The sequence below is a fragment of the Erpetoichthys calabaricus genome, chromosome 1 (genome assembly GCF_900747795.2).
Source record: "Erpetoichthys calabaricus chromosome 1, fErpCal1.3, whole genome shotgun sequence".
NCBI lineage: Eukaryota > Metazoa > Chordata > Cladistia > Polypteriformes > Polypteridae > Erpetoichthys > Erpetoichthys calabaricus.
The window spans coordinates 348,998,483-349,010,699 of NC_041394.2; the positions used below are offsets into that span (position 1 = coordinate 348,998,483).

General features: G+C 39.0%; 1 protein-coding gene across 1 annotated transcript in view; it reads left to right on the plus strand.

Moving 5' to 3' along the window:
- Positions 1–11,420, plus strand: part of LOC114642124 (zinc finger protein 420-like) — a 48,524-nt gene extending 37,104 nt beyond the window's left edge. The window contains exons 7-8 of the mRNA XM_051935379.1: positions 9,113–9,546; positions 10,095–11,420. Coding sequence (XP_051791339.1) covers positions 9,113–9,546; positions 10,095–10,696 — 1,036 coding nt within the window. The 3' untranslated portion in view covers positions 10,697–11,420. The remainder of the gene's footprint in view (positions 1–9,112; positions 9,547–10,094) is intronic.
- Positions 11,421–12,217: the final 797 nt, after the last annotated feature.

Consider the following 12,217-nt stretch of genomic DNA (forward strand, 5'->3'; position numbering starts at 1 on the left):
GGGGTTATTCGAGTTACTGTAGCTTTTCTGTCACCTTGAACCAGTCTGGCCATTCTCTTCTGACCTCTTTCATCAATAAATCATTTCTATCCACTGAACTGCCACTCACTGGATGTTTTTAGTTTTTCGCACCATTCTGATTAAACTCAACAGGCTGTTGTGCATGAAAATTCCAGGACGTTGGCAGTTACAGAAATACTCAGACCAGGCAGTCTGACACCAACAATCATGCCACAGTCGAAATCACTGAGATCACATTTTTATTTTCCATTCTGGGTTTTGATGTGAACATTAACTGAAGCTCCTGATCTGCAGGAGTTTATGCAATGCACTGCTGCCATATGATTGGCTGGTTAGATAAATGCATGAATAAGCAGGTGTAGATAGATAGATAGATAGATAGATAGATAGATAGATAGATAGATAGATAGATAGATAGATAGATAGATAGATAGATAGATAGATAGATAGACACTTTATTAATCCCAAGGGGAAATTCACATACTCCAGCAGTAGCATACTGATAAAAAACAATAAATTAAAGAGTGATAAAAATGCAGGTATAATGGACAATAACTTTGTATAATGCCCATTATGTTGATGGACTTAAGTGCAGCATTTGACACCATTGACCATTCTGTTTTACTGCACAGGCTGGAAAATGATGTTGGGTTGTATATTGTATTGTATTGTATTGACCCCCTTCTTTTAACACCCACTGCACGCCCAACCTACCTGGAAAGGGGTCTCTATTCGAACTGCCTTTCTCGAGGTTTCTTCCATTTTTTTCCCTACAAGGGTTTTTTTGGGAGTTTTTCCTAGAGAGTCAAGGCTGGGGAGCTGTCAAGAGGCAGGGCCTGTTAAAGCCCATTGCAGCACTTCTTGTGTGATTTTGAGCTATACAAAAATAAATTGTATTGTATTGTATAATGTTAACATAGTGTGGGGGAACGATCTCCCTCAGTCTGTCAGTGGAGCAGGACATTGACAGCAGTCTGTCGCTGAAGCTGCTCCTCTCTCTGTCTGTCTGGAGGTGTACAAGGAGCTGGTGGTGGATTTTAGGAGGCCCAGACCCCTCATAGACCCAGTGATCATCAAAGGTGACTGTGTGCAGATGGTGCAGACCTATAAATATCTGGGAGTGCAGCTGGATGATAAATTAGACTGGACTGCCAATACTGATGCGCTGTGCAAGAAAGGACAAAGCCAGTTATACTTCCTTAGAAGGCTGGCTTCCTTCAACATCTGCAATAAGATGCTGCAGATGTTCTATCAAACAGTTGTGGCGAGCGCCCTCTTCTACGCAGTGGTGTGCTGGGGAGGCAGCATTAAGAGGAAAGACGCCTCACGCCTGGACAAACTGGTGAGGAAGGCAGGCTCTATTGTTGGCATGGAGCTAGACAGTTTAACATCTGTGGCAGAGCGAAGGGCGCTCAGCAGGCTCCTATCAATTATGGAGAATCCACTGCATCCACTAAATAATGTCATCTCCAGACAGAAGAGCAGCTTCAGCGACAGACTGCTGTCACTGTCCTGCTCCACAGACAGATTGAGGAGATCGTTCCTCCCCCAAACTATGCGACTCTTTAATTCCACCAGGGGGGGTAAACGTTAATATTTAACATTATACATAGTTATTGTCTGTTTTTTTCACCTGTATTATTATCATTCTTTAATTTAATATTATTTATTGTATCAGTATGCTGCTGCTGAAGAATGTGAATTTCCCATTGGGATTAATAAAGTATCTATCTATCTATCTATCTATCTATCTATCTATCTATCTATCTATCTATCTATCTATCTATCTATCTATCTATCTATCTATCTATCTATCTATCTAATAATTTACTAGGCACGTGCTTTCACAATATAAATTAAACCCATTTAGTACATTTAGAATTAGTTAAAAACCCACTGCACACTTGGATGCAGAGACTGCTGATGTGCAAATGAAATAATAAGACAGGTGATGTAGGTGAGATATGACGTGTTTGCCATATGAAGTTCACATCAAGCAAATAATTACCAGACTTAACAGAATATGAGGTAACTGAATATTAGAAAAGTCTGCAGTGTATCTGGTATTTAGTTCTTTACTTTTTTTTCCATAACACCGTCCATGGTGTTATAGCGAACATAACTGTGGTTTCACATGCAGAGGTTCTTTAATCAGCACTCATCCATCTACCAGATGTTATATTCGGAAATTCCAAAAGGCTGATTTTTTTTTTACCCGAGTGAATTGTTTATTTTTTAATTCCTTCAAAGTCCTGTTTTTCCTTCATCACTTTTGTGGTACATTTCCAACTTTTCACATTCCCTTCGTAGTCCTGCATTCAACATTTTAGCAAATCGTTACGTCCATAGACATAGAATTACTAGACGCCGCATGACCAGCAGCATCGTACGTCAATGTCGCCGCCATATTGCGAGTGGCACTGCTGTAGAGTGAAGTAATGGATAAATAGATAGATAGATAGTGCCGGATGCAAATATGCCTCACGCATGTGCTGCTTGGGATTGTACAAACCGCTGTACCCTCCAAACCAGATCACAGGGGATTACATTTCATAGGTAAGGCTGAACAATTGTTTTGGTTATATTTGGCCATTAGAAAATCCTGTTTTATAATCTTAACTTTAGCTATGCCAGGCTAAACTAGCAAAGCTATGCATTCATGTGCTCATGTGAGACTCCAAACAACATTTTGGAAAAACGTATTTAGTCACTAACTATGTAGATTGTTGTTAGCTGTTAACATTTCTCAAACTTTGAAGGTTTCACAAAGAAATCCACCTCAGGAATCAGTGGGAGGTAGCCTTTAGTCGGGATTTTGAGAAAGCTGTCCTGTGATGTGTGCCATGCTAGTTTGGTAACAGATGCTGTACTGGCATCATATGATCAAAGCTACCACTCGCTCACATTATAAAACAAAGGAGGTTTGATGATTCCTTCTGAGGTTTCAGTCAAGGTGGTCAAAGTAGCCGAGCGTGTTATCTGACAGTCAACATTAGAGCAAGCTGTCAGTGTATCTTTGATCCATCAGTTTGTTCGGGCTGAGATTGGTTCAGATGATGTGTTTTTTCTCAAGGAGCACATTGAGGAAACACAGTTTGAAATTGACAACCATCATTTTATGCTCAAGTCTTTAGTTGTGTCTGTCTTCCACAAACTAAGGCTGCACCATATTGCCAGACTGAATACTCTGAAATTACAGAGAGGCAACAAACGGAAAAAGCTATTTAAGACAGTTCTGTTTCATTGATTTTAGATCCTATCCTGTATATATTTAATTAACCACATTGTGTGTGTGTGTGTGTGTGTGTGTGTGTGTGTGTGTGTGTGTGTGTGTGTGTGTGTGTGTGTGTGTGTGTGAAAGAGAGAGATTGAAAGAGGAATGAGTGAAATGTTTCCAGAAATTATTAAGCCAATTTGTATACAATAAAATTGTTTATTTTGGTCATTGAGTGTATCGTTTCACTGTTAAAAGGAAGACCAGACTGCCAGTGGCAGTCTTTCTATTTTGACTTTCAGACATTGGTCAAGTTTTCATCTCAATAATTAATAATAATCATAATAATACATTTTATTTAATAGGCGCCTTTCTTAGCACTCAAGGTCACCTTACAATAAAATTAAACAACATTAGTAAAATTAAAACAAGAGAATGATAAATCCATCCATCCATCCATCCATTTTCCAACCCGCTGAATCCAAACACAGGGTCACGGGGGTCTGCTGGAGCCAATCCCAGCCAACACAGGGCACAAGGCAGGAACCAATCCAGGGCAGGGTGCCAACCCACCGCAGAGAATGATAAATCAAAAAGCAATAATTAGCAAACAAACAAAGTTAACTGGCAGTAACAGTGCAAAATTCACATTTGGTATGCCAGTTTGAAAAGATAAGTTTTGAGGGCATTAACCAATACTTCAGTACTGTGTTGCGTAAGAACAGGACGAAGTCTAGAAATGTCTCGGAGATGGAAGAAGGCAGTCCGAGAAATGTTACTCATATGGGAGGAATTATTTAATAATAATAATAAAAATAATATTATTATTATTTAATAATTGTCATTATTAGTGTATAAATTGATATAAATAATTTCATTTAAACGATTCGATTCGCCAAAATCTGTTGTATGTAAACGATACTGTTTTAAACGTTATTGTTTTTTCATCAGAAAACCCGGTTTCTACGTCTACCTGTATTAGTTTAAATGGCACTTTTGCCACTCGCAATATGGCGGACGCGCTGACGTATCGTGTCGACTGGGCAACGCAGTGAATGTGGCGTCTATCTATATATGTCTATGGTCACGTCTACCAATGGGGCGTGTCTGTGACGTCATCACCGGCGACGGAAGTTGAAGTCACGCTGCAGGAAAGGCGGACTCCAGCGGTAAACATTGAACTGGGATTGCACTGACGGTGGAGTTATTCACTTGGTAGTCGGAGTGCAGGCACCTGAGAAACAAATCCCCACTGGAAAAAGGTACGCAGTTTTATCTGAATACGAGAGAGAGGGAGAACGTGCATGGGGTTACCATTGTTTGATATTCTTATAGTAGTTCCTAAGCAGCACGCGGAGGTGTAGTGTTGGGAGGTTCAATGGAGTGTCACTGTGCACTGACGACTCCTTGCCGTTCATGTGTTTGTCTTCCCTGACATAACTTACTCTGTTTTGGTGTAATTTAGTCGGTCTGGTTGTTTCAGACAGCTTGGTGCTCTGTAAACTCTGCGTCCAGTTTCTTGTTTTGATTTCGCGCATGCTCCGTACCAGAGTAGTTGCGCACAGCAGTAACGTGCACGCGAGATCCGCTCTATAAAAGGAGAATCGACAACATCATATTTCAGAAGATTTTCGGGTTTAGTTAAGCAAGTATATTATTAGTGTTAAAGTGAGATATTATGATAGCGGGGGACTTTATTTACTCAAATAATTAGAAGTTCAAGAGCCGGGAGCTATCCCTTGAAGCACGCCTATGAAATCAAGACTTGGCACAGTACGTCTCACTTGCATAAATTTCCTTGAGGCCCAGTCGGTTTCATGAACGTGAAGATGGACTCGGGCAGTCCGCGATTCTGCGCTCACTCGTGAGGTTTAGGCAGCCCTGAGGAGCGATCGTTGATAACATCTATCAGGGCTCAAAAAGCACAGAGAGCGTGCAAAATACCTGAGTATCTCCGACTTTAAGCGCGAAACAGATGGGGTACATGATGTAAGGAAAAGTCTAAAGTTTTATTTAATTATAATAAAATAGCCGAGCACATATCGGAGACAGAGGCATGTATTCACCAGATGGTCAAGAAATAATCTATAATAACACAAAAAAACGACAGATGCTCTGTGGCAATCTATAGCAGATTGATGCTTAAATACAGTACAGTGATTTTGCGCATGGCATAAATAACTGTATTGTGCACATTATATTTGATACAAAAACTAACTTCAGTTGCAATATAAAGTGCATTTGGCAACAATTGATACTTCAGAATTCCTGGAATAGTCGTTTATATGCAAATATAAATTGCACATTTAACAATTTTTAAAAAATAAGAAGGCTGCAGCATACCTGTGGCATGATGCTCAAATGTCACTCCCGCTGTTTAGTTTGCCCTTATTGCCGTGGCCAGGTGATTTTGCAATGTCATTTAATTTCCTATTCCTTTAAAACTGTTTTTTGCAATTCTGTAGTCTGTGCAGACCTGTAACTCTTTGTGACAAACAATCTGAGCTCCCTCATGTCTCAGATTTTCTGAAGAACTGACACACCATGAGCAAAAATCACAAGTACAAGACCAGACTGGACAATTTTTATAATGAGTCTTTCTATTTTACTGGCATCTCCTCAATTACAGAAATGTTTCTCTCTATTATAATAAAAAAAATCCTGGGACGAGACTTTTTAGCCTAGGACGAGACATGAATTTTTCAGAGAGATACTTTGATGACCTGCGAGACGAGACTTTGTGTCAACAGATTTAACCAGGCACAGGGCCAGAAATAAAAGACAAAGAGTAGATGACAAAGTAGAATGTCGTAAAGAATTCAAAAATATTCGCGCGATACACATGCAGAGCAAGTTAGAGATAATGAAAGTACAAAAATTCGAAAGTCTTAAAAACATGATAGTAAAGATTGCATTAGCACAAACAGAAATTATTACTCACTGAAATAACGGAAAATCGAAAAGAGATCGAATATATTGTTCGGATTTAAACTTGAAGTCAAAGACTTGTTGATCATCTAATTCGTGTTGCCATCAGGGAAAAGTAGTGTTTTTTCCCAATGAAGAGGCGTATCTGCGAGAATGAAAAAATTTGTTGTTTGGTGAAAGTGAAATCCACATACGTGAGTGGTAGAGACGCAAAGTGGCTGCCGCGTAGCGCAGGCAGGGGGTGTTGGCAAGCGAAGTGAGCAGGGGGCAAACCCCCCTAGTATTTCTAATATGTTTCTAATGGGGAGAAAGGGAGTGTTTTAAAAATGTATTTACTTACACTACAGTATGTGGACAAAAGTATTGGGACACACCTCTTAATCATTAAATTCCGGTGTTACAATCAGACCCATTGCTACAGGTGTATAAAATCAAGCACCTAGCCATCCAGTCTCCATTTACAAACAAACAAAACAAAATGGGTTGTTTTGATGAGCTCAGTGACTTCCAACATGGTACTGTGATAGGATGCCACCTTTGCAATTTGACGGTTTGCAAAATTTCATCCACTATCAACTGTTAGTGGTATTATTGTACGGTGGAAGCATTTAGGAACAACAGCAATTCAGCCACAAAGCAATTCACCAGCTCCATATTCAAGCCTATGCAATTGAATGCAATGTCATTAATGGCCATGTTGGTGTAACGGTGTCTCAGTACTTTTGTCCAGAAAATGTATAATGCAAGACAAGTTCCAAAATATATTTGGTTCTAAAATGATTAGTCAAATTTTAATTCCTTTAACTCATATCAGTAATAAACTGCTTGTTTTCTTTGACATCATTTACCAGAAACTACCATTAAAACAAATACAACCCCCCCCCCCCCCCAAAAAAAAATGCATACATGAATATGAATATATAAATCAGTTTATTTATTTAAACAGATTACTAGAAGCCAAAGCGCCCGCCAGCAAAGCCCTTGAAATTAGACCAATGAGACGATGGGCAGGGCGTCCCAGTCATGGCTCAGCTGTTCATGTTGTGGGGTCTGGTACTCTCAAAGTTTAAAAGTGTTGAGTTTTTGTTTTTTCACAATTGCTGTATCTTATTTTTCTAAGTGCTTTCATTTTTAATTTACATTATAGTACACATTCACTCCCATATTGAAAGAAAACAGAATTGTTATCTGATACCATATAGTACTACTGCATGTACTTGTGTACTGCACACAAACATGCACTCTTATTAATGTATGAAGTGTTAAATGATTAGGTAATCAGTGTTTTGAGTGCTTTATTTTGTTATAGAATCCTTGGTGTACTGTTTTACAGGTGATTAAGAGAATTTCAGTAATATTTGGGAAGACAGTGTTGGGGACTGGGGATGTGCCGAGAATGCCTTATTTTCTTGTGAATGTGGGCTTGCTCGGCCTGAAAATTCTCTATCAAATGTTTTCTTGAACAGCTTATGTTGGGTTAATAACAGATAGTTGTACTTGATTTCTACTAAGTTGGCATAGACGTTTCAATTAGTGTATTTTAGATTAAACTGATAAGTTAAGAAAATCTGGTGACCTGCTATATAGCACTTTTTAACACTATTCGTGCCTGTCCCTGTAATGACAGATCAATGAAGGATGTCACAGGAGCTCAAGTCAGGTCAGGTTCTGCAGAAGTGAGGTTTGCAGTTCAATAGAACAAAGCACTTTGAAACTTAAAAGGGGAACAAGGGACTTTTATGAAATCTGTTGCTACAATCAAACATTACGATCAACTCAGTAGGTAAAAGGGTGGCTGATGATAGCTTTATGATTGTTTTTAGACAGTTACCAGTCAAAGGTCCTTTGTCTAACCACCAAAAATAGAAAGGGAGTATCATGATTTACATATTTCAACATCTTCCCCTCAGGGTTCTTTTTAACCTCTGCACTTTTGCAGTGATTGCAGCCATAAGCTTGAAAATCCATTCGTTCACTGACTTGTCATCTCCTGCAGTTCAGCAAAATGAAGTTCCTTTCATCTTTCTGACATGCACTGGTTTCTTTACACAGTTTTAAGGCTCTGCTTGTACTGGGTGATTCTCATGGACAGGGCCTCAAGCTAAGTCTTAATAATGAAGCAATAGAAACAAAATAAATACAGTGGCATACCTTGATAGATGTGGAAACGATTTAATCACATTCAGTGTTGGAAATGGTCGCCTTCTTCTTGCAAAGACAGAAGGACACTGTGCTCCATATTGGCAAAGGTGTCCACAAGCATTGTAGGGGTGATGTCAGCAATTTTCCGTTCAGTGTTTCACTGTAATTTTTTCCAACGTATGAGGCTTGTTCTTGTACACTTTTCTTTTCAGCACTCTCCAAAGAAAGTAATCCACAGGTGACGGGTCTGGGGAGCAAGATGGCCCATAGGCCCTTTCAAATGACCCAATTGCCAGAAAAAAACATTCAGTTTGTGCCATGCTGTGAGCCAACATGTGATAGGTTGCCCCATCTTACTGGACGTAACCTTTACTAATCTCATGGTCATCCATTTCATTCACAAATAAGTAAAAAAAAAGTTTAGGTACAGATCTGTATTGATGGTGCTGGTGAAAAAAATGGGGCCTATTATACATCATAACCCATCCATTAGAATCACCCTATATAAACATTCTTCATAAAAACTGATAACACAGTTATGGGACACCCAACAATCTAAGTGTTGAAAACTGCTGGCTCACAACTGTGAGAGAGAGTCATCTTCTTCCAGTTTGTTGGGCCTGCACTCCACACTTTGCAAGCTTTACACCTGATAATTTGATATCAAGAGGTAATGAGTTACTGTCAACGTGCAATGAACTGTCAGACTTGATGTAAATCTTAAACTGGAGTTGTGTAAAATGATTTTTTTTGTTTTAAATATGAATAAAGGAGTTTTAATAGAATCAAATCCTGTTATTTCCACAGAGAGAAAGAAAAAGCTGCAGTTTACTGTAACATCCGGATGGATGTGAAAGCAGAGTCATGTGTGGCAGACACAAATATCATAGAGAAAAGGACCCTAAATGTTAAGGACGAGGACTGTGAGTGGGAGTCTGTCTGCCCTAAACAGGAGAGTCTGGGCATTAAGGAAGAGGAGTGTGAAGTGGGGTCACTGGAAATTAAAGAAGAGACAGAAGAGAAACCTGTCAACATTGAGATACACCCAAATAAAAGTGTGGAGAGTGTCAAGGAAGAAGACCCTCATTATGGGTGTCAAGATGAATCGGTCATCACGTTAGTCTCTTCTCAAGGCAGACATCGCTCATCTGTCAATGTGAAGTCTGAATCTTTACAGTCTGACACAAAGGGAATTGAGGAAAATACATCTGTTAGAACTCAAGAAGATCAGCCACCACCAAGTAAGTATAAAATAAGAATATTTTTGCGTTAATTTCTCCTAATGATGTTGTGATTAAACATTTAGGAGTCAAGTCGCTTTTGCCTAAGCGTGGGCACGTTGTGATTATCAAAAGTAGATTTCACATGTTGGCCTGGCCTGTTGGAATAACTGAGGATTTTCACTTTTTACCTCCATTAGTTAAATAAAGTAATAACTTTGAAAAACATTTTAAGAGTAGATAACAAAACTATGATACAGTACTGTAATGTAGTTCACAAAATGCGACCAACACTCTTCTCAGTTGGATCTATGACACATGATTGTTGTATTTTACTGTTTCATCATCTTACCTACAATTATTGTGCTCATGTGGTGAGTATTTGTAATAGCTAAGGAAAAATGACCATGCTAGGTGTCTTTCCAAATGCAAATTGACTTAAGATTGCTTCTGCTTATTAAAGGTTGTTCATCATCTCAATTAGAATTTATTTAATGTGAAAGATAGGGAAGTAGATTGAAATTAAGCCTTTTGTTTTTGTTTACTGTTTCCTTTTAAACATCATACAGGAAATAAACCTTACTGCTGTTCTGAATGTGGCAAACTATTTTGTCACAAGAGCTCTCTTCAGAAGCACAAAAAAATTCACACAGGAGAGAAGCCGCACTGCTGTTTGGAATGTGGCAAACAATTCTATGAGAGTAGTAAACTTCATCGTCACAGAAGGATTCACACTGGAGAGAAGCCATATTGCTGTTTGGAATGTGGGAAACAGTTTCGTTATAGTGGTCATCTTCAGTACCACAAAAGAATTCACACTGGAGAGAAGCCATATTGCTGCAATGAATGTGGGAAATGGTTTCGTTACAGTAGTCATCTTCAGTGCCATAAAAGAATTCACACTGGAGAAAAGCCATATTGCTGTTCTGAATGTGGCAAACGATTCTTTCACAAGAAAAATTTTCAGAGTCACAAAAGAATTCACACTGGAGAGAAACCATATTGCTGTTTGGAATGTGGCAAAAGATTCTGTAGCAAGAGTAGCCTTCAGAGCCACACTAGAACTCACACTGGAGAAAAACCATTTTCCTGTTTGGAGTGTGGTAAACAATACTATAACAAGAGTTATCTTAAGAAACACGCTAGGATTCACACTGGAAAGAAACCTTGAGGTGTGCGTTGGAAGGAGAAGGAAGACGGAGTCAAAAAATTCACCCACCTAACTGCACAAATCTTGTATAGCTCGTATAAGATCTATACTAAATGTCATCATGGCATATCTACTATCTTAGGGCTTGTAAGAGTGGCAGCATTAGTGCAACATCTTCAGACTAAAGCTAAATGGAAGGAGTGAGTTCACATTAAGGTAAGCAAAAATACAACAGTTGAAACTGAAGTGTTGCATACTAATATATGAAGGCTAAACTTCACAAACAGTGGCATACAGTGAACTGAAACTTCTGACAGAAGCACAAGTTACGGAAATACAAACAAAAACATGAAGAAAGGGTTCAGACAGATTAGTGAAGGATAACAGTGTCCTTCGGGTTTGTGTCACTGTAGAACTCTTTTATGTCACCCCCTGGGTTCTTTTCTCAAAAGGAAATAACAGGAAATGTCAAAACCAACTACACAGCTATTACCAGTAATGTCCATGTTGTATGCTGCATATTCATCCACCTGCTTTACACACTGGGGCTGAGTTTTATTTTTACTCCTTTACTTCAATCCACTTTACCAACAATTAGGGACTTCGCAAGAGCATCCTCTCACACCTTTAAGGACTGTCAGCTAGACAAGGAATCTAAAGTGTTTTGGCCATGCTAGTATCAATCAGACAGAGACATCTGATTTAAAAATGTAGTTTATTTGCAACAAGTAAGTGATAACATGAATCATGCAACCATGGTGGGTTCTTGCAATATTCATTCAGTCCCTATTGCCAAATCCCAGATGGCTTCTTTTCTTTGGTTTCAAAGTATTCAAGTAATTAAAGATTTGCAAGAGACTGGGCTCTTTGGAAAGTGTCCAGCAGCTAAACCAGAGCTCCACTGAGGGTCAGTTTTCAAATTTTACAAAGCATCAGAGAGAGCCTTGCTAACGTCCTTTTTTGTAACTGAGCTGATCTCTTTACAGAAAGTGAAGAAAAAGCAGCAGCTGAACTGAAAGAGGGCTCCATTTTTTAGTAACTAAACTAGGAAACCCCTTTGGGGGGGGGGTCACTTCTTCCCCCCCCCATCTCACCAAAAATTATCACATAAAGGAACACCAGCCTGTTCTCTCTGTTAGTGGAGCATGCCATGATATTTCTCCAGATTCTCCAATCACATTGAAAAGGTTGCTAAATCATTATCACGAGCTCAGGGTTGTTTTCTGGTGATAGTCAAGAGCAGCAGTTTCTATCCAAGGAAAACAAAACATTGACTTTTGCATTGTCTTTCAGCTTTCCCAGAAAACACAGCACTCATGTCAGGCTTAAAAAGACTTTCAAGGTAAGGCCTATGACCTGAAATCTGTCAGCTCAAAATTGAAACTAAAAACTAGAAATTTTATGGATGTTGTAAATGTACAGAAAAAACTTCTCTTGGAATAAATTCTAACACCTACATGACAAATCCAACAACACAGAATCTCATCCTGCTGCTATTAATGTGCTAAACATTTCAGCAACAATAAGTTTTCATATCCACTG